Raw genomic sequence first — 23,859 nt, 5'->3', positions numbered from 1 at the left:
CTGTTCAAATTAATCAGTCAGAAGCTGTCAAAAATTATGTTCCTGATTATGCAGAAATGCATAAGTCAGGTTTCTATTGAACCCAGTGGCTAGCTTTGTATTAGCTGCAAACTAGGGAAAAATAATTATTTTCTTAAGGGGCAGTTTGGTAACAACAGTCATACAAATTTACATATACTAGGAGGATAGGAAAAAAAGTTATGCAGTACAACACCTATATTTAATATAAAAAGTGATAATATTATGCTAAGTGTATATATTCTCTATCCACAGTTATGCTGGGTTCCATAAAGGAAATTTTTTTGTTAATAGAGAATGTTCCTAAGTATAACCCCATATTTGAAGGGGCAATTCTGTGCACTGTGGGATGTTCAATAACACTCCTGGCCTCCACTCACTAGATGCCAGGTGGAATCCCAACATGTGGTTATAACAATCAAAAATGTTCCCAGACACATACTCAAATGTCACCTGGAAGATATCACTGGTCATGTTTAACTAAAAAAAAAAAAAAAGCATCATTATAATACACTTGACACTCCTCAGGAAACATTACTGAATAGCTTCTATTCTTTATGATCAGTTTTGAAATATGAAATAATACAGAAGTTCTGAGCAAAACACTAAAGGAACTACATAGATTCTTTTAACCGCACATAGCAAAGTGCAACAATGAAATGACTTACAGGCAGAATTTCATATTAACAGGAAATCAGAACATATAAATTTGGAAAGTTTACAGCCTAGTCATGTAAAGAACAGAAAAACATGCAGCCAAGTGCAGCCAAGAACTCTTATATTTAGATATATTTTATGAATATTCAACTGAATATATATGAAAATTTATGGGTAGGATTTTGTTTAGAATTACGGTACATACATGTTTATAAACATATAAAGGAACATATATGTAAATATATATGAGTATTCAAAGTAATGATTATAATTTTTGTATAGAAGATTGATGGTTATCTGTAAGGATAGGTTTAGTTCCGAGTTAGTGACTAGGTTGATGGTGTTACCACTGGAATGCATATATCAATATAGAATTAAAATTATATGAAAGTTTATAAATACATATACTTTTATCTATGGCTATTTTAAAGTTATGTGGTATTTTGGTTATGTGTTAAATTTGGGGCTTGCCAATGGAAATGAAAAAAAAATTATATATATATATATATATCTGGATTTTTATGTGAATTTAAAATTTTATATCCCCAACTATATAGGTACATTCATGTAAAGTGATCTGGTCTATATGTGTAGAGGTTTCTGTTGAGCCATAGTTGCAGTGACAGACTATGTAGTGAAAAAGGGTTAAGGTTAGAGCTAAGGTTTAAACATTTTTATCCATATGTATAAATTCAATATGGAAATACATTAAAATATTTATATGTATCTGGATTTGTGTTGAGATGGATGCTTACAATTTGACTTAGATGTATGTTATAAATATATAAATGAATATGTATTAAAATATATGTGTAGTATTTTGTTTACCGATAGGATATATGTATATGTATGAATGTATATAAACAGACAGGAATGTATGTATTAAAAATACATGAATATTCAATGTAATGATTATAATTTCTGTATAAAAGGCTCATGGATATGGGTAGTGTTAGGTTGAATTCTGAGTTATGGAATAGGCTTATGGAGAGGGTTACCTTTAAAATTTGTGTGTGTGTGTATCAATATATGCATATAAATCTGAATGTTGAAGTAGAATTATATATGTAAATTTATTTTAAAAATAAATAAAACCATAAAAAAGAACCAAAACTCTTACATAGAAGCATTAGTCTCTATGATTGGCAGGTCAAGCGTTCTGAACACAGTTATAATTCCCATAATTATAAATTCTCTTCTCTACAAAAATATTGGAAGCTTTTGAAGGGCTGATGTATTAAAGATATTTATTTTTAGCTACAATGAGATGTTTCTATTGTAATGCAAACAGATCACACATGAGATAGCCCAAAAGAGTATTTATTTTTCACTCACATAAAGTATAAATCAAGGGTTCTAGGACAGAAGTGGGATAATCTCTGATCTTGTGAGTCATTTCTTTTTGTCTTAAATCATAGTTACCTTCTCCCATTTAAAGTTTTGAAGAACATCTTAGTGGCCATCTTCACATGAGATCCACAGAGCATGAGACATCTGGAAGGATTGACGGCACAGCTTTTATACTGCACCATGCTTGGAAATAAGATTCAACGCTTGTGTCCCTATTTACCTGCAGAGCTATTTACATGGTACCCCAACAATAATGGGGCACTGAGAAATGCAGACTGTTTCCAGAAGGAAAGAAAATGGATTCTGGAGAACACTTGGCCAGTCTCTACCATACAAAATTAAGGGTGCTGTGACCTGGCAAGAGATTTTCCCACACTCATATGTTCTTGGGGTGTTTCCTTTACATGACTTAACTGGTGCTTGCTATAGTTGGACCTGTGGGAAAACACTTTTCCACATTCTTTACACTCATAGGGCTTCTCCCCTGTGTGAATTCTCTGATGTTCACCAAGATTTCCCTTCTGGCTAAAGGTTTTCCCACATACATTACATTCATAGGGTCTTTCTCCTGTGTGAGTTCTCTGATGGACAATGAAGGCTGATCTATTGTTGAAAGTTTTTCTACACTCTTCACATTTATAGAGATTTTCACCTGTGTGATTTCTCTGGTGTTCAGTGAGTTTTGACTTGACCCTGAAAGATTTCCTACATTCTTTACATTCATAGGGTCTCTCTCCAGTGTGAATTCTCTGATGCTTGCAGAGGTGTGGCTTCTGGCAAAAGGTTTTCCCACATTCTTTACACTCATAGGGTTTTTCACCTGTGTGAGTTCTCTGGTGTACAGTGAGGCCTACCTTGTGATTGAAAGTCTTCCCACACTCATTACATTTGTAGGGTTTATCTCCTGTGTGAGTTTTATGATGCTCCCTCAGGTGACAGTTCCGGGAAAAGGTTCTCCCACATTCATGACATTGATAGGGCCTTTCCCCTGTGTGAATTCGTTGATGGATGACAAGGTTGGACTTACGGTTGAAAGATTTCTCACAGTGATTACATGCATAAAGGTTTTTCCCTCTACATGCCCTTTGATGTATTATAGGGTCTGAACAGCTAGTGAAGGTTTCCTTATCTTTAATACATTCAGAGGGTCTCTCTCCTATGTGTACTTGCTGCCTTTTAGGTTTTTTGTAGAAAGTTTTCTTCCTCACCTGAGTTGTCTCTCCATCAATAAAAAATGAACCATCACAGCCTTTCCCACAGTCCTTCTCTCCACAGGTATTTCTCATAGGAACCCTCTCATGTTTCAGTACATTCACCTGTGTGTTCAAGGCTTTAACTTGTCCACAACGTTCAAATTCCTCCTGCTGATTCTGACCAAGATGCTGAGGACATCTGAGAGACTTCCCGATTACATTACTTGTATCAGGCTCCCTAGAGAGAAGCCTGTTTTGATGTACATTAAACCCCTCAGGCCTTGTTTCTAAACAGTTCCCATTATTTAAAATCAGTCTTGAGCTCAATTTAAATTGTTTTTCTACTTCAACTCTCTCCTTAGTTGATGAATTGCTGTTGGTGATTACAACTTGCCACAAACGTCTGTCTTGACTTTCTTGGCTCCTGTCTATTTGGTCATCCACTTTCTGGACATCTAAAATGAAAAACAAAAACAAATCCATAAATATAAGCATTTCTTATGGAATGCTCATGTAAAAGTAAAGTTCTTTCTTCCTACCTTAGCAGCCTACCATTTGTAATTAATCAATAATGAATAGTGACTATATGAGTATAGTCATGCATCACTTAATGTCAAGAACACTTGAGGAAAAATGTCATTACACAATTTTGTTATTGTGTAAACATCACAGAGTGCACTTACAGAAATCTGAATGATACAGGACCTGTGTGGAGACACAGTAAACACAAGCTGAGGCTGCTCCCAGGGTAACACAGCATACTGTCTAAAAACAAACATTTTTATAAGTAGAAGAGTATGCCTTAAAATAATAAAAACTATAGTATAGTAAATATATAAAACGGTACCATAGTAATTTATTACAATTACTGCTACAGTTTGAATATTAAACATCCTCCACAGGCCCATGTGTTAATGACTTTGTCTCCAAGTTGGCACTACTAGAAGTTGCTGTGGACCTTCAGGAAGCCTGACCCAGAGGCAGGTCCTAAGGTCACTGTAGGTGTGTCCTCAAAGTAGATTGTGAGAACATGGCCCATCCTCTCCCACCCTTGTTTCCTGACTCATAATGTAAATAATTTGCCATCATGCTCCCAATATTTCCACCCTTTCCAATGGCCAAAAATGATGGGGTCTCACTATTTTGGACCAGAATCTCCAGAACCATTAGGCCCAATTGAACTTTACCTATTATCAGTTAGCTGCCTTAGGTATTTCATTGTAGTAAGTGACTAAAAATTATCAAGAATTATGTCCTATACACAACTTAGAGGACTAAGTTTTATAATACCAGCTTCACCACAAACATGTGGGTTATGCACTGGTCTATGACATTATAATGCTTACCATGTCATTAAATAATAGAAATTTTTGAGCTCTAACATAATCTTTTGGAACCAAGATTATTTAGATGGATACATGGTCCATAATAGCCCAAAATGTTAGGCAGTCCATGACTACATGATTTTTCTTCTGATTTAATGTAATAAAAAATATACTATCTGGGGTAGTAAATTTGACTCTTTTCCCTGTGCTAGATGATGACAGCTTTCTCCAAATTCCTAATTAAACCTGGCTTACTTTGCTTCTCAGGCCATAACAGATATGAGATACTTTAACCTATAACCCTGGGCTTCCATAACATGCTGGTCTAACGCAACTTGCTCCCTAACCCATACTGTGCCCACCAGAAACTGCCTTTCTGGTTTCTTCTGAGATCCACAGCCTGACTTGTCCCTCCGATTCCTAATGCAAGTACCCCTGTCGCACAATTCACTGCTTCTGAAAGCTTTTATTTTATGTACTAAAGTTTCAGCTGCTTCCTATTTTCTTAGAAAATGGAGCTTCACATACATTTCTCATCTTCTTTGCTTTAGAAGGATGTTCATAAAGACAAGGGAAAATAGGGACTTCAAACTCAACTCTCAGAAATTTGAGCCCTCCAAAATGAAACCTTCATTTACTTGGCCTAGAGACCCAACATCTCCTGTTTCTATTCTGAAGTCCAGACCCACCTTTTGCTATGCTCCTATTCTGGGTCCTTCTCAGATTCATGATTCTTTATTTCTGGATGATAGGCTCACTCCTAGACTTCTTTTCTATCTTATCAACTCTCTGATGACCTCCTGTACAAGAATGACTTTAAATTTTTGTTTAAAGATGCTAATGTCCAAATTTGCACCTCCAATAGGGATGGTCCACCCCCAAATATAGATTTTATATTCACCAAGGTATTATATGTGAGTAGTGGCGAAAAAGTTAACTTGAACTGAAGCCATACCAAAGTAAATACATAATAATTCCCTAAAACTGCCTTCTCTGACCATCCTTTCTGAATTATCACATTCCATTTTCTTTTCTCACTCTGGTTAAATATTCTATGTATTTCCCATCCAATTAATTCACATTTTTCTTATTTCTCTCTCATTAGAATGTAAACTTCATAAAAGAGAGACAATATATTGATCACGTTTGTTATAAGTACATTATAAAATTCCCACTGCTCAAAATCTGCTTAAGAATAAATGGATGTATATTTTTAAAATGCCTGGGGGAAAACCCCACTTCACTGGAATGGTGGAAGACAGCAACTGAAAATGTGAAAAAGTGAGAAACAAAGAAAAAGATTTAAGAAAAGGAAGGCAGAGAATAGACCAGAGGTAAATGTTTAAAATACTCAACAAAATAAAAGGCAAGGATTTATGTATAAGAGCCCTCCCTGTAGACTATATAATAAAAAATCTTTGATCCAGCTCTCCTCAGGTCTGGGACCTATAAAGAAATCAAAAGCTGTAAAGAAATCAAAAGAAGTGCTGGGGTTGTAGCTCAGTGGAAGAGAACTTGCCTAGCATGTGTGAGGCACTGGGTTCAATTCTCAGCACCACATAAAATCAATTAAATAAAGGTCCACTGACATCTTAAAACTTAAAAAAAAATAAAAAGAATCCAAAAGAGGACAGAAACGAAGTATAGGGGCAGAATGGCCCTTTGTCCAAGCTGCCAGCTTTATTTATGTCAGTAGGTTACATTAGGTCACTGGCATCAGTAGTACATTATTGTTCATTGTGTCATTAGGCAGGTTACAGAGTTAGCAACATTATGTAGGTTATTACTTAGTTACAAACTATAGTTGCAATGTGCAATGTTAGAAGCTTTGTGTAGATCTCAAGAAAGTCCATTGTTTAAAGCTACTGCTGAGTGGACAGGTACAAGCACAGCAGTGAAACACACTCCCAGGAGGTGTGTGCCTGAGATCAAGGTCAAGGCTGATAAGACTCTAGCACAGAGCCTCCTCATGCAGGGCATTGCTACAGCAGCTAGGCATCTTGTGTCTTTGCACAAAAACTTTCCCAGCAGTTAGGCATTCCATACCTTTGCACAGAAACTTTCCCAGCAACTAAGCATCCTGTTCTTTTGTACAGAAACTCCCAGCCACCAAGCACACCACAGCCATAAAGTCATCAGACAACCCAATCCCAAATACAGAACCCTTACAGGGACGCAGCAAAAAAGAGGTAGAATAAGCTCAACACTCCCAACATCTGATGAATTTTACTGTTCCCAATATCCCCTGTGCTCAATATGCACTGACTGACCTGAGAGGGTCTGGTTTGGGTGTTCCTCTACCATCCATGGCTCTGCTCCTTGCTCCAACTTAAAGATCACCTCAGGTTTTATAATGCAGTGCCCTGTTAATGAGAAATAATGTAAGATTTTGCCAAACTGCCACATCAGCTCCTTCCCAAAAAAAAAGAGCTTGGCTTCAGGAACTATTCAATGAAAGGTCTTGCCCACATCCCGCATAGGCAATGGAAGTAAAGGTTCCTCTTGGTAGAGTGGGATGGCTGCGAAACAAAAGCTAAGAAAGAGAAGGAAGTGAAAAAAACACAGGACACAGAAAGTAATTTTTAAAAAGCAGGGGCAGGATAGTCGATCTTAGGGATTGAGCTTCCACACTAGAAAGAGAGCAATGGAGCCTTTGCTTGCTTTGTTTATTTGGGGGAAACATCAAAGGTTTTCCATAGACTATTCTTTGCCAAATAAGGTAGGAGGTGGGCTGTCCAGTTTCCAACGGTTATGCCCAAAACGAAAGTTACAAGAGCTGTCTACTCAGTAGAGCAAAGACAGAGATTTCATGCCTTGGGTGTTCTGATTCACATGGGAGAGCCGGGATAGTTCCAAGGAATAAAACCTAAGTCTCCATGGCTCGGTACCAAGTAAAGACCCCTCAAGTAGTTCACGATGGCTCCCCACAAAAAAAGGCCTTTCATTAATAAGGCATGACACACTACCAGGTGTGAGAGTACCAATCTGTAATCCCAGCAGCTCAGAAGGTAAGCAGGAGGATCACAAGATGGAAGCCAACCGAGGCAAGTTAGTGAGATTCTATCTCAAAAAAATAACAAGCACTCAGAGGTAGCATCCCCGGATCCAACCCCCAATACCAAAAAAAAAAGGCACATTCTACATGAATTAGAATCCCATACCTAAATAGCATTAAACCTTATAAATGGTTCTTATATTTGCCAAATGGGCGCAGGGAAGGACATCGCTCCCGGAAGTTAGCGGGGAGTTTTGCTCACCCAGTGACACCAGGCTGTAATAGGTCTCCAACATCACATCCCTATACAGGGTCCTCTGAGCATCATCCAGGTTCTGCCACTCCTCCCAGGTGAAGTCCACAGACACATCCTCAAATGACACCAACCCCTGCAACAGCACATTTCTCCTCAAGTCATCAGTCCTCCACAGATTGTGTATGTCTCCCTTCTATATAGGTGTGTATGTCTTACATGTATCTTCCACACAACAGAGAATGCTTTATACTATATATGATGGATGAAGGAAAGATCACAGTGAAAGTATCCACAGTAAAAATTTATTATCAAAAATACTACTATAAAATTTATTTTAAATATCTAGACCCATACTTGTTGTGAGGGAGATAAACATGAATAAAACTCTGTTCCTCTAAAAGTCTTATGATCTGATATGAAGACAAAGAATATATGCAGACCTGGAATGATGTGCAAAATGAATTAATACAAACAGAAGTGCAATATAGACTGGGAAAACAAAAAAGGAGAAAACACCGTTCTATTTTGTATTATGAGGTTGGTGTCACTGAAACACTAAAGATGTTCAGCTTTTCCATGTGAACTGTGTTTTCATGAATTTGAGTACCACAAACAATGCACAACACATTAATGAAATTAAACACAGTGCCCTGCCAAGGTGAATGATCTTGGGCCATGATAAGAGATTCATGCAATACTGAAGGAACTTATTATTGAGTTGGTCTGAACTTATGATCCAATTCCAACAACAAAAAGACTGTATGTACCTACCATCTTTTAATTGCTTATACATTAAAAACATATACATGTCCCAAAATGTCCTTCCTATATGCTAAAGGATTGCTTGTGGGCACGACAGGGTGGACTGCCACTTCCCTAACCACACAATGTAAATAGGAAAATGTAAGTTTCATGAACAGATATGCATTTAATAGTCAACCCTGGAAGGAGAGTGGCAAAGAGCTTAAGAAAGAGTGATAAAGGAAGAAAAAGGGTGACAGCTTACCACCTATATTAGAACAGAGAGCAGTAAATATACATAATGAGAAAATGAAACAATGAAAAGTATAAGCAGAAACAGAATGTGGTATTAACTTGCTGAACAGAGGGTCAAAGAGAACTATTACTTCCAGGCTACATGTATGATGGCAGTTAATTAGATACTGCTGCTCCAAAGTGAAATGTGAAAAATGGAAGAATGTGAGGGGGGCAGAAATAACCTAGACTTGTAGATATCGCAGATGAAATAACTGAAATTTCTTATGTGGGATGTCCACCAGGCAACTGGATATGAATCTGGAGTATAGGAGAGAGACATCAGCTGAACATTAACATTTGAAGTACCAAGATTTCAATGGTACCTGTAGCCATGACAGTGAATAATCTTAAGAGATTAACAGGGAATAAAGGGACTTCAACCCAAACAAGAAGGGAGAAATAAAACTGAGAGTATCAGGCTATCTCACACAAAAAACGAAGATGTGCACCCACACAGGTGGCAAGGCCCTGGTTTCTGATTGTCATCGCATGCTGAAGTGAACTGTAGCTGTGCCTCATTACCATCTTAAATCTCTGCAAAGATATGGGTTACTTTAGTGACTATTCTATACCTGTGTTTGCCCCTCACCACCTGGAATGTGCTCCTCCTTTTCAACTGTGAAAGTCCCTAATATTATTTTCAGAATAGGCCAAACCAATTCCTCCAAAGATATAATTTACTAAAACTCACACAAGTAATACACAATAATAAATATATATTTATTAAAGAACAGAATAATTATTAATCTTCAAATATAGTACCTGTTGTGTATACATTCACCGGTGAATTCAATAAAATATTAAGGAAGAAATTATATCAATTCCCTACAATCTATTTCAGAGGAAAGGAGCAGATAGAATATTATGGTTCATTTCATGAAACCAGCACTACCCAAATACAGAAAACTACAGACCATTACCTCTCATGAACACAGATCCAAAATAAAACAAAGAAATTCTCAGTAGAATATCAGCAAATTGAATCCAACAATCTACAAAAAGAATTATACATCAAAACAAGTGGAATTTATCCCAGGCACACAAGGCTGGCTCAGCATTTGAATATCAACTGATATAACTCATCACATCAATAGTCTGAAGAAGAAAAAAAATCACATGATTACACAACAGATGCAGAAAAATCACTTGAAAAAACTTGTCATCCATTTGTGATAAAAACTCTCCTCAACTTGAAAACAAATACCCACAAAAACCTACATCTAACAGGTGAGAAATTCAAACCTTTCCTGCAAGACTAAAGAAGGCAAGGATGTACCCTCTTATCACATCTTTCATAACTATAGAAGTACTAGCTAATACAGTAATACAAGAAAACGAAATAAAGGGTATGCAGACAAAGAATAAATAAAACTGACTACAGATAATACAACTGTCGTCTATGTAGAAAAAAACTGTTAAAGAAAAAAAAACGGAATAAGTGATTATAACAAGATTACAGCCTATAAGGTTAATGTATAAACATTTTTCAATTTCCTATATATCAGCAATGAATAAGTGGAATTTTTAAATGAAAACACAGTACTACTTATATTGTCACCCCAAAATGAAATCCATATGAATCTAACAAAATAACACATTATCTCTATACATACAAAATCTTTCTGAACAAAATCAAAGCACAGCTAAGTGAATACTCTATGTCCATGAATAGAAAATCTCAATATTATCAATGTCAGTTTTTACAAACTTTGACCAAAAGATTCAATTTAATGGAACAGAACAGAGAGCCTAGAATTAGTTCCATATAATTATAATCAACTGGTCTTTGACAAAGGAATGAATCAAAGTTATTCTTTAAAATATATGGAGTTGGGACAACTAGGAATCTATACACAAGAAAAGTGAATCTAGACATTCCCATTATAAAAATTAAATCAAAATGGATCACAAACTAAAATGTAAGATGAAAAATTATAAAACTCTAGAACATATAAAAACAACCTAGATGACCGAGGGGAAAGTAATGACTTTGTACATACAAAGCCAAAATCAAAATTCAGGGAAGAAATGATAGATAAATTGGACTTCATTAAAATTTCTTCTTTACTGCAAAAGACATTGTCAAAAGAATGAGAAAATAGGGCTGGGGATGTGGCTCAAGTGGTAGCGTGCTCGCCTGGCACGCGTGCGGCCCGGGTTCGATCCTCAGCACCACATACAAACAAAGATGTTGTGTCCGCCGATAACTAAAAAAATAAATAAATAAATATTTAAAAAAATTCTCTCTTTATACTCTCTCTCTCTCTCTCTCTGTCTCTCACTCTCTCTCTTTAAAAAAAAAAAAAAAAAAGAATGAGAAAATAAGTCATAGACTGGAAGAAAATATTTGCAGAAGACAAATCTGATAAAAGGGCTGTTATGTAAAACATTAAAAGAACTCAAAACTCTATAGCTATCATAAGAAAACAAAGAGCTTAACAGATACCCAAACAGAGAAGACACAGTCAATCAATAAACACAGGAAGAGATGCTCTATATCATAAGACATCAGGGAAATGCAAATTAAAATAACAATGAGATATCACTACATACCTAGTAGAAAGAACAAAATATGGAACACTGATACCAAATGCTAATGAAGACATGGAACAAGAGAAACTCATGCACTGCTTGTGGGAATGCAAAACAGGACAGTCACCAAGGGAGACATTTTGGTGATTTACTATGACACTAAACACGCTCTTACCATATGATCCAGCAATCGTGCTCATTGGTATTTACACAAAAGAGGAGAAAACCACTCCCAGAATAAAAACCTGTAAACAAATGTTTATAGTAGTTTTATTCAAAGTCAAAATCTGGAAGTAATAAGGTATCCTTCAAGAGGTGAATAAATAAAACTGTGGCATATGTGGTCAATGAAATATTACTCAGCACTAGAAAGAAATGAGCTACAAAGTCCTGAAAGGCATACAGAAATCTCAAAAGGCACATTATGAAATTTAAAAAAACAGTCTGAAAGGGCTTTTTACTTTATATTTCCAGCTGTGTAACATTCTGGAAAAGGTAAAGTTGTGGAGAAGGTAAAAAGATCAGTAATTTCCAGGGCTGGGGATGAGGAGGGATGAACAGAGGGAGCACAATAGATTTTTAATGCAGTGAAAATACCCTCTATGGCACTATAATGCTATAAAAATACCATTAACATTTTTCCAAACCCAAAGAGTGCACAACACCAAGAATGAACCATGATGTAAACCATGGCCTTTGGACAACTATTTAAGTGTCAATACAGGGTCATCAATTGTAACTGATTTCCCACTCTGTTGAGGAATGTTGACAAAGGGGGATGCTGTGCATGTGTAAGGATATAACTATGGAAGAAATCTATGCACCTTCCTCAAATTCTACTGTGAAATTCAACTGCTCTAACAAAATAAAAGAGGTTTTCTCTTTTAAAAAAGAAATCCAGGAGTGGGGTTGTGTCTCAATGGTACAGCACTTGCCTGGCATGTGTGAGGCCCTGGGTTCAATCCTCAGCACCACATATAAATAAAGTTAAAAAAAAAAAAATCCATTGGCAGCTAAAAAATATTTTAAAAAGAAAGAAAATCCAGCCACCTAAAAGTTTGAGTTTGATAATTCTTACTTAATAATAAAACAAATATTAAAAATACCTTCCTACTTATAATATAAAAGCACTTAATAATAATGAATGGATAAAGAAAATCTGGCCCATACAGGCAACAGAGTATCATTCAGCCTTAAACAGGAAATCCCTCCACTCGTGATAACACAAATGTACCTGGGGAACATTATGCTAAGTAAAATAGGTCTAGACACAAAAAAGTAATGCATGATGCCACTAGCAATGACCCAAATGTATGTGTTCCCCAAATTTCACATCACCACGTGGACAGTATTAGAAGGTGGGGCCTCTGTGGGGTGATCAGATGAGAGTTCCTTCCTCTGGAATGGATTAGGGCCCTTTGATAGAAAGGGCTTCAATCACTCCCTTCTGCTTTCCATGTCCTTCACTATGTGGGGAGGCAGCAGACCCTAACCAGATACCAGATGCCAGCACCTTGATCTTGGACTTTCCAGCCTCTAAAACTGTGCAATTTCGGTTCTTTATTAAGCACCAAGTCTCAGGTTTTTGTTACAGCAACATGAATAGACTAAGGATACTATATATATCAAGAATTTAAAATACTCAAGTTTACAGAAGCATAAAGTAGAATGGTAGTTACCATGTGCTTAGGGTCAAAGGAATTGGGAAGGTGTTGGTCAAAGTGTACTAAGTTTCAGTCATAAAATATGAATCAGTCTTAAATCTACAGAACAGTATATGCAATTCAGAATATTGTGTTATATACTTAAATATCTGCTAAGAAGGTTACCTTTACTTAAATATCTGCTAAGAAGGTTACCTTCTGGGATACTACATATAAAATCTACCTATAGGTTTACTATATATAAAATGTAATAAACATTATTACATTTAAAAAGGTGTTTTATATATAAAAAGAGGGGATACAGTAGAAACTTTTGGAGATGATATATTAATGTATCATTTTTTAATTTTTTTTATTTTTAGAGAGAGAGAGAGAGAGAATTTTTTAATATTTATTTTTTAGTTTTCGGCAGACACAACATCTTTATTTGTATGTGGTGCTGAGGATCGAACCCAGAGCCGCGCGCATTCCAGGCGAGTGCGCTACCGCTTGAGCCACATCCCCAGCCCCTTAATGTATTATTTTGGGGAAGTTGCCATAAGTGAGTAATGCTTATTCATAAACTCATCAAAATGTACACTTTAAATATAGACAATTTCGTACATCAGTCATACCTGAATTTTTAAAATTACATAATTAAAAATTGACAGCAAATAGGTATTTGCAAGTTTCCCAGTATATGTTTATTTTATTATTAACTTCTGAATCTAGTTGGCTATCTCAATACACTGAGGTGACAATATTTTTAAACCAAAATACATGATGTAGTCTAGAAAATATATTTTCCAATGATCTTCCACAAGGGTGCCAAGCCCACTCAGTGCAGAAAAGTCCAGCAACCAGTGTTGGGAAAACTGAATATCCACATACAAAAGACAAGCTGGAACCTTACCTTACACCACATACAAAAATTAACTCAAAATGGTCCAAAAACCTATATTTAACACTAAAACTATAAAACTCTTAGGTGAAAATGTAGTAGAAAGGCTTTATAAAATTGGATTTGGCAATGACTTCATAGATATAATGTTAAAAAGCACAGGTAGCAAAAGTAAAAATACACAAATGAATGTAGATCAAAAAAAAAATTCTTGTGCATTATCATAATTGGAGTAAAAAGACAACTACAGAATGAAAGAAAATAGTTCAAATCATATATCTCATAACAAGTTAATATGCAAAATACCTAAAAAACTGCTTCCAGCCCACAATTTTTAAAAAAATGAAATAACTTATTTAAAGCACAGATAAAGGACTTTCACAGCCATTTCTCCAATGATGACACACTAATGGCCAACAAGCATATGAAATATCATTCATCATTAGGTGTTAGAGTCTGTAAACAAGTCAAAATAACACCTGGCATTTTGCCAGGGGAATGTTAGAGTTCGTAAACAAGTCTGGATGGTGCCTGGCAAAATGCCAGAGGGAGTGGTTTGAGAAGTAACAAAAACAAGCCATTAAGTGTGGAGATTCCTTATTGGTTGACTGATGTATCTAGTTTATGCTAATTAGATAAGCTGTGTGGAATGTATAAATACTGGTCCTGTCCTGCAATAAACGGCTCCCACTCCTGCTGTATCAACGTACACAAGTTGTTCGTCACCCCCCGGTTATTTTGCAGCCAGCCGGCCTTCTACAATTAGAGGAATGCAAATGAAAGACACAATGAGTTATCACTTTACACCCAACAGAAAATATCAAGTATTGGCTAAATTAGAATCCTTATAAACTGATGGTAGGAATGCAAAATGTTGCAACAGCTATGAAAAATAGGATAGTGGCTTCTCAAAAAGTTAAAAATAGATTTTCACTATGGTCCAACAGTCCAATTTCTATGTATATATATATCCAAAATTGACTGCAAGACCTCAAAGAGATATCTGCACATACTGCATTGCTCACATAGACAGGATATAGAAGCAATCCAACATTCCCAGGGACCAGCATAACCTAATCAAAGAACTGGAGCAGGTGCCCAACATGAACAACTGCTCAGACTAGTGCCTACAGGGTGCCTCCTGCATCCCACTACCCAGCTGCAGAGAAGTGTCCACCATGTTCATACTACTCTCTATAGGTGGCAAGTATGTGAAAGAGCAGATGGCAGGCAACCAGGATCTGATTTGTTGGGCTTTCAGCCAGCACTGAAAAGGTAGTCATTTTTTGTTCTTAATCAACTTAAAATTCTAGTCCATAAACATGTACATATCTATCTTACCCTTCTCATTTTTAACTGGTTACCTGAAATAGAAGAATTAGTTATAATCTTTCAAAGAGTTTAAAAACATGACATGTATTTTTGAACAACAAACATACAAGTAAAAGACATTAAAAATGTCAGTGCTTCTTGGTTTCATTCTTCACAAATATTCTTATTGACTTGTTCAAACATTCCAACTAATTCCTGAATGCTTTCTCTCTGTGTACTGCTAAGGATGTCACATGAGCTAGCCAGAATCAGAGTCTACTTGCGATTGAACCTCATCACCTAGCAAACACACCCTTCAGGGGACTGTGAGTCCCAGAAGTTCTTCCCTCTATGCTGCCACCATGTGCAGACTCAAAAATAAATGAAATGAACAATCAAACAAGAGTATCATGGGATACTCACTTTACATAAGATGAGATTAGATGAGATGAGACCTAAGAAAGGAAAAAGCTCAGGAAAAAAAAATCCCTTTTCAGTAATTTGGGTCACTGACTAAATGGCAGTAATGCCATATGAAAGAAATAGAGGAGGATGAGACTTTCAATTTGGATTTGTTGGTTTGGAGTTGCCTTTTGGACGGCTATGAAAAAATAAGTACAGGAAGTTAAATCTATAGTCAAAAGACCAAGCTAAAAACAGGTTGGAGCACCCAACCACAAAGAGCTGAATCATCAAGGAGAACTGCAGAGAGGGACAAACAGTGAACAGGATGAGACACATGCATGAAGAAAAGAAATTCAGGTAAAAGAGAAGAACCATCACTGAGGCCATGACAGAAACTAATACAGAAGAATTTCCAGAAGATCATCTGCAAACAGCCAAAGATTCAAGTAAGGTAAAGACCAGAGAATAGTACTAGATATGACTATAATTTAGGTTATTGGTGAGCTTTAGAAGAACTAGAGCACTCGCCTAGCACTTGCGCAATCCTCAACATAAAAATAAATAAATAAAACAAAGGTATGTGTCAACTACCTAATCAAAGAACTGGAGCAGATGCCCAACAGGATCAATTGCTCAGACTAGTGTCTCCAAGAAAAAAAAAAGAAAAGAAATAAACTACAACTACATTCCATGGGTTCAAGTCCAATGAGCAGTGGGAATGTTTGTGAAAAAATGTAACTGAATGATCTGATGTATAACCTGTACACATGAACTGAGGAAAAATTATGGAGAGTTATTTAAGGGCCTGTGGTTGACTCAGTCCTCCACACATTCCAGGTTTAATCCCCGAATCCAGGATGGTTGTGCAAAAGCTGTCTGGAACCACATTACTTTAGCAATTAGGTAAATCTATCTAATGCTGAACACAAAAAGTGTTTATTTCCAAATTGTCAGTGAAAAGTTTTCCACTACATCATCTATATAACCAATAAAGACAGTGTTTCAGACTTTGGTGGCAGCAAGTTTTCATGCCCCAAGAGGATTTAGCATGCCCTCCTCTTATGTTCCATTCCAATCATGTAACAAATGTGACCGTCTTTTTGCCATGGTGTCAGAAAGATCAGAGACAGATGCATTAAACTTAGGTGACTCTGAGGTCTTATAACCTACCTATAATCTACATGCCAACTTTATGTCCAGTTTCCTAAAGCTGAGTTTCACTTATTTCTCTTTTTCCATTTTAATTTGTGGGTCTCACAAAGCTCACCAAATACAATGACAACAAAGTGAAAAGTAAATAAACAACTTACTAAAGATTTATTGAGTTTTCGTTGCTTTTGGACACAGAGAGAGAACTCTGGAAGCATGGCTGGAACAGCAGGCAAGTAGAGTGGACTAAGGAAAGAACTGGTAGAGCTCAGTACATTATTATTCTGCTCAAAACACTCTACATATTTGCTGAAAAAGACAAAAAAAATAAATAAATTAAAAAGCCTCTATGTGGGAGAATAGTCTACTCAGTAAGGGGCAACTAAGACCCTATTGAAGATGCATCTACATTAAGGTAGAGATTAGACTTAGAACTTATTTGGGGGTTAATTAAAACATGCATTACCTACTAATTTTATATTAATATTGCCTAAAAATATAACTTAATTTAAATCAAATTAATGCTATAGAAATACAATTGGGCTGTAGTAACTATTTCCCTATTAATGTGGGGATTCCACACAAGACTCCATATAACTGTTTCCACTATAACACATTTTACTTATATATACCTAAACATCATGGAACAACCCAACATTTCACCCACAATCATATAGGTAAAAATGTGCACAACGTGTATGTCTTGTGGTACACTGCTCCAGTAATGCTTCCCAGTGACAGAACTGTACCCAAGCCCTTGTACAGTATGTTCTGACAACAAAGTGGGCTTTACCATTTCACTTGCTTTGGCCAATGGGTATTAGAAATGCAATACAAATATCAGTTTGAAAAGTACTTGCCCACCAGCATTTGCCCTCTTACAGAATTAACATTAAAAAGCCTGTGGTTATACTGTTAGAAACCCAAAAAAGAGCCAATGGCCAGTACAAACCACCAGAAATGGCAATGAAGCCATCCTGCACCAACCTCAGCAAAAATTAGACTAAAGTTTCATTTGTGAACCAAGAAACATAAGCATAGAAACTGCCCACATGAGCACACCTCAAAATGCAGATCAGTACCAGGCGTGGTGACACATGTCTGTAATCCCAGCAACTCAGGAGGCTGAGTCAGGAGGATTTCAAGTTTGAGGCCAGTCACAGTAACTTACCAAAGCCCTATACAACTTGGTGAGACCCTGTCTAAAAATTAAAACTAAAGAAGGGATGGGAATGTTGCTCAGTGGTTTAAATGTTCCTGGGTTCAATCCCTGATACCAAAAAAAAAAAAAAAGGCAGATCAACAGAACTTTAAGCTAATAATTTTTTTCCCCTTAAGCCAATAAGTTTTGGATTGGTTCCTCACACAGTGAATGCCAACTGACATATCAAAGTCACCATAGTTCAATGCTTTTAACAAAACTATCTGGGAGAGATTACATGTCAAATATAATCAAAAAATTTTTCAAAACCATATGTAGAGGGCCGGGGATGTGGCTCAAGCGGTAGCGCGCTCTCCTGGCATGCGTGCGGCCCGGGTTCGATCCTCAGCACCACATACAAACAAAGATGTTGTGTCCACCGAGAACTGAAAAATAAATATTAAAATTAAAAAAAAATATATAGAAGTTTTAAAAATCAGAATGAATGTAAGTTCAATGAACTTAGCTGAGGTTGCTGGCTCAAACAGATATCATATGAATCATAAAACTGTTTACACATCAGCAAACTTTTTTTATGTCATAGTCTGTTTACCTTAAAGTCTGTTACTTTTAGTGTACAATATATTTTATTTACATTTTAAGAAACTGGTTTGAAGTGTCATAGGTCTAACTTTAACATTTTAAACAATGTATGTGGAAAAACGTATGATATCTAAAAACAGATTATCGACATTAAGTAGGAGACATTTGTGTTATTATCCCTTTGAAGTCACATAATCTGCAGAAAATGTTGGAGATAAAGAAAAGGATAAGAATGCTTAAGCCACAGTATTATAAAGCAATGTTTGTTCTATATTGACTTCAGTGTCACAAAAATAACCTCAAAATAAATAAACACTTATTTTGACTTAATTGTGGCAAAATGGGTAATGTAAGAGAAAAAGTCAATCTGGCTAACATTTGAAATCATGTGACCCCAGGCAACTGAATTTAACTTTTTTTTATCTTTCTTATAAAGAAGAAATACTTCGGAAAACCATCCCTGAATTATCAGGAAGAACTATCAGAATAGAAGTGGCATCAGCATATCCCTACATGCCAAGTCTGGTTCTGGCTGTGGAAATGTACAAGACAGCGAATTTCCTCTCCTGAACAAACTCCCAGAGGAAAACAGATGTTTTGTTTTCCACAGTTGGAATATTCTGCAGTTTCTCCCAGGAACTAGTAAGATAACTAATACTTGTGCAATCCCTAGCTGCTGTGGTACTGTCCTCCATAAGGAGGCTCTGTACTACAGTCTTATCAGCCTCGACTTTGATCTCAAGCACATAGTCCCTAGGAATAAAGGAACTTGCTTGCTAGATAACAATGTTTCACCAAGCTCCTGGATCTGCCTGCCTAACAGTAACTTCAAACAGACTTTCTTGAGAGCTACATAAAGCTCTAACATTGCATATTGGAACTATAGAATATAATTGCAAAACAAGCAACCTTAGTGATATACTAAAAATAATGTAGTTATTGCACTAATGACCTAATGTAACCTATTGATATAAATAAACGTGGCCACTTGGACCAGCAGCCATTTTCTGCCTCTGCATCTCTCTCTGTGTCTCCTTTTCTTTACAGTGATAGACTAAGTTTGAGATAACTCAATATATAGCAAACAATGAGGAAAAAACACTGAAGGAATTGCAGTGTGTACAAAGCACTGTAGACAGATGCTTTCAGGTATGCCTCCAGCCCAGGCCACATCTTTAATCATTTTCCAGTAAGTACCATTTCCTAGGCCCTTGCCTATCCTCCCTTAGCCCAGCTTACCTTTCCGCTCTGAAAGATGATTCAAACTTTCAATCCCACCAAGTCCTTGATAGCTACTGGATGAGGTACAATCAACCAAGTCCTGGGCATTCTACACAGTAGGGCCAATAATTGCTTAGGCTATGCAAAGTCACCTTTCTGGCTCTTCTGCCTTTGCGCAGAAGCACTAGTGGGAGGATTCTGGCCATGGGTGTAGTTTCTCAATTGGAATTCCTATTCATGGAGCCACTTCCTCAAGGTGCATTAAGAAGTGCTTGGTTCCAAGGAAAATGAGACCATCATTGTAAGGTCCTTGCTTAGCATCTGCACGGCCATCTTAAGTGACAGCCATCATTTTACAGTCATCATTTTAAGAAAAAAATTTCACTTTCCCACCCGAGGGCCTTTCTGAGATAGGCTCACTACTCCCCCATACCAATCCCACCCTTAACAGCCTGCATTAGGACACCATCTCTAATCCCTGAGCCTGCCCTATAAAAGTCCGGGATCCCAAGCCTGTTTTGCCTCTACCTCTAAGGAGAGATGTGCTTTATGTGTCAGCTCTCTAACAAATAAACTTTCATGTGTATCTCTACCTGGTCTCCATCTTTCATTTTTCGCTGGCCAGTCTCACTTATCTTCCTGGTAGACTAATTCATTGTCCCTGGAAACTAGGTCTTCTATAAATTTCTATAAACTTCTGTAACTAGAGGTGGTAGGCAAGCAGTGAAGCTGGAATTAGGCAGGCAGGCAGGAAAGATATATAAATTGAGTCAGGTGGGATCAAGGAGTCCAATTTGAGTAAGTCTGGGAAGTTGGAGACTGCCCACTGAGGGACAGAAATGTTAATTCCTTCAGAGCCCTTCCTCCACCCTTATCAAGAACCTGTCCCAGCCCAATCTGTTGCTAAGATAACCTGTCCCAGGAATTGCCCCTCCCTACAGGGAGCTATAAGGTTAATTAATGTGTCCTTGCCGCTCCATTCTGCCCTACCCTTCAGCCCACCGGTTTTCCACCTTGACACCGCCCCCCACCAGCATTCCTGGGCCTAGTCACTTGTCAGGAAGGAGAGACAAGGGGAAGAGGGCAGAATAAAGGAAGCCTAGGACATATAAAAAGGGCATAACACCTCGTTTCTGGGGATTCCAGGATACCAGCCATGGCCCCTTCTCCCTCCCAGAATTCTGTTGCCCCCTTTTAAATAAACCCTGCTGTATATGCTTGCCTCGGTGCTTCTCTAATGTTAAACTTCCAACACGCGGGGGGAGCAGGACTGTCACTGGCGGTATCAGAAGGACCAGAAACCTCACTTTTACCGCAGGGCAAGCCTCCGAGCGCGCTCGCGTTACACTGATAAATTTCTCTGGGAACTTGGGGGTCACTTTCCTAGTACGGTTAGGAAGCTTCTCGCACACGTGGGTAAACTGACGCCACCCGGGTTAGTACGGGATCCGAAGGGCTGCGCGGCGTGTGACTTCACGGTAGCATACCTCCGGCTCCAGAACCTCTGCTCCACCGCCTCCCTCAGAACCTCCGGCCTTCTGGAGGCACATCCCCTGCCTTCTGGCGGCGACGGGTCTTCCGAGGAGGTAAGTCCTGAAAGCACAACCCAGTCGTCCCTTCCGCAGCCCCGGCTGGCACCGTCACGGCCCGGACCCTGAGATCCGCGGACGTTTCTGATCTCCCCTAGTAACAAGACACCCCTCCTGCTCCTCAGGGACTTCGAGGCTCGGGGATCTCCACCCACTCACACCAACTTTCCAAAACAAAGAACACAAGTCTGGGCGTGCTCTGGAGCGTGGGAAGAAATTCTGCCGGAGAACTTCACCGGAAACATGGCGGGAGTGGGCGTGGCCGCGCATGCTCAGAATGAATCGGACAACCAGGTGGGCCATGTTAGTGAGGAGACTACATTTCCCACGAGGCACTGCGCCTGCCCTTGGGGAACCCGCGGAGGGAATGTTAGTTTTCTCTGCTGTGAGTCCGGGTACTCTGAGACCCGGATGTACCTGCACTGGCCTCAGGAGCTTCCTTATAGAATCCTGGTTTGAGAAGCTGGTTCGTTGTGGAACGAATGGAGAAATTCGAATGTAGGCGAAGAAGTCCGTGATGTTAAAAACTGGCTTTAACTTTTTTTATTTTGTTTAAGCGTATTGCGATTATAAAATCGACGTCTACTTTTACATGTGCATTCGAAAGCTTTAAAAGTCATGTCTACATTTTACTTTAAATTCGTTAACAAGGGGACTGGGATTGAGGCTCAGTGATAGAGCCCTTGCCTTGCACGTGTTAGGCACCCACTGAGTTCAGTTCTCAGCACCACATAAAAATAAATAAAGGTATTGTGCCCATCTATAACTAAGAAAAAAAATTAAATGGTTAACAAATAAGAAATTAATGTTAGCTCTGTCTGAGCTCATTAAAGAAGTGTTCTCACTCTCTGAACTAATGAATGGGTTTTCAATGAATTATATTATTGAATTGGAAATTCTTTGGTAGAAGAAGTTAAATATCAGGGTCATAGAGTGTGTGCAGTCCATAATCCTTGTGCCAATCAGTTTACACTCTGGTATCTGATAATTATCTGCTCAGAATCTGTAGTCATTTGTTCTTTTTGGAGAATTTTGCCTTTTCTTCTTTGGTTTCTGCCACAAATTAGGCAAGAAGTTCTGTACAGAGATTTCTCAAAGCTTCCAATACCACCAACCGCTCTTCAGACAGGGAAGTGTCTGGCTGGAGTCACCAGGGTCACCAGGTTGATATGTGCTTGAAGGTGGAATCAGGGTGATGTGAAAGTGGAGAAGCTTGGCAGTTGTGGGACAGCGATGTGAGAGGCTTGACTCTTCCTCAAGACCTACGCCTGGTTTTCTCTTTTCTTAACATGTGCTTTGCCCTGTTCAAATTCCTGCAGCTCTCTTCTGCAGATTCAGGGTAGTCAGCTTGATGTTATAAAAGCTGATGATACAAAAAATGAAATCGTTCTTCTCAGACCCACACAAATAAGGGTTTAGAAGTTATGAAGAGGGTGAGTCATGCCTGCCTGCCTGTGATGAGTACTTTCTCAAGATCTTTCTAAAGGCACAAAAGAGATTTCTTCTTGTTCTATACACATCTCAGTGCTTTGCACATCTAGCACATTTACACAGATTTCTGTAACAAAAATTTATCTTCAGCATTGTTTAAGATGGCAACAACTCAGACAAGATGTTCTTGACACACTTGCCAAGCAGAGACACCTACACCAACAGCTGACACCAACTCCTGCATCAGGTCCCCAAACCAGCAAATTTTGACCCAAGTAATTTAGGTAAATGTCTCCCTTTTTGCCTTTATCACTTTCCTCTTGCCTCAAACTCCTGAATATACCCATAGTTCAGTGTTGCACAGGTATTCCCATTGCAATACTCTATTATACACCAGGAAAAAAAAAATCACTATTCTTTGGAGAATCTCACACTGATTGTTATTTCATTTGACAACCTTTGCAGATCCTACTTGCTTCAGACTTTGAAATTTTTAGGTTCCCTCTTAGACATTGAATCCCATATTTATCTCTTAAAAATCTGTTGGTGTCTGGGAGTCCTTTAAATACAAGATGATTGGCAGGGTTTGGGTAGGAAGAACCAATGCCTATATGAATAGTCACTCCTCTTAGGAGGCCTCAGTTTTCTACCCAAAAAATGGAGACAGTAATATATGTTTGGAAGAGTATACACCCCAGCCCACTTGTAATGCTCAGAGGGGAAAGAATGAAGTTCCCTTCTTCCTTCAATGAAGATGATGTCCTCATTGCCAAGGAGAGGGGACTCAGGGATGACACACAGGTTTTCCCCAAACTAGCCGTGGGTTACAGTTTTTAGTATTCATTTTTTCACTTCTTTTGGTAAAATTATTCCTAAGTATTTTGCTTTTGATTCTGTTGTAACTAGGATTGTTTCTTTAATCTCGTTTTTTGATTGTTTACCTCTTCTGTACAGAAATACAATTGATTTTTGTACAGTGAATGACCTCTCTATCACTCCATCTATCTCTGCATTCCTTCTTCATTTCTATGAATCTGCTATACACCTTCCTGTGACTCATCCCTCTGAACACCCACTTCTGTTCCACTTAGTACATTTCCA

At 37.9% G+C, this 23,859-nt stretch overlaps 1 protein-coding gene across 5 annotated transcripts; it reads right to left on the bottom strand.

Annotated features, from left to right (window-relative positions):
* Positions 1-1,979: 1,979 nt before the first annotated feature.
* On the bottom strand, positions 1,980-21,584 carry LOC107159674 (zinc finger protein 717-like). Of its 5 annotated transcripts, none has more exons than XM_015506279.2 (6): positions 21,226-21,584; positions 16,935-18,360; positions 11,540-11,609; positions 7,801-7,927; positions 6,814-6,906; positions 1,980-3,673 (listed from the first exon to the last, which is right to left on the bottom strand). In XM_015506279.2, exons 3-6 carry the CDS (start codon positions 11,540-11,542, stop codon positions 2,364-2,366), a joined length of 1,533 nt encoding a protein of 510 aa, XP_015361765.1. In that variant the 5' UTR covers positions 11,543-11,609; positions 16,935-18,360; positions 21,226-21,584; the 3' UTR covers positions 1,980-2,363. The 5 variants fall into 5 exon arrangements, with proteins under 5 accessions (XP_015361765.1, XP_048656476.1, XP_048656475.1 ...); XM_048800519.1 differs by lacking the exon at positions 11,540-11,609 and having other exon boundaries at positions 16,935-17,082; positions 17,836-18,360; XM_048800518.1 differs by lacking the exon at positions 11,540-11,609 and having other exon boundaries at positions 16,935-17,082; positions 18,199-18,360.
* Positions 21,585-23,859: the final 2,275 nt, after the last annotated feature.

This window comes from Marmota marmota, unplaced genomic scaffold, assembly GCF_001458135.2.
Source record: "Marmota marmota marmota unplaced genomic scaffold, marMar, whole genome shotgun sequence".
NCBI lineage: Eukaryota > Metazoa > Chordata > Mammalia > Rodentia > Sciuridae > Marmota > Marmota marmota.
The sequence above is the reverse complement of the archived record's forward strand: the minus strand, read 5'-3'. Positions and strand labels throughout refer to the sequence as shown.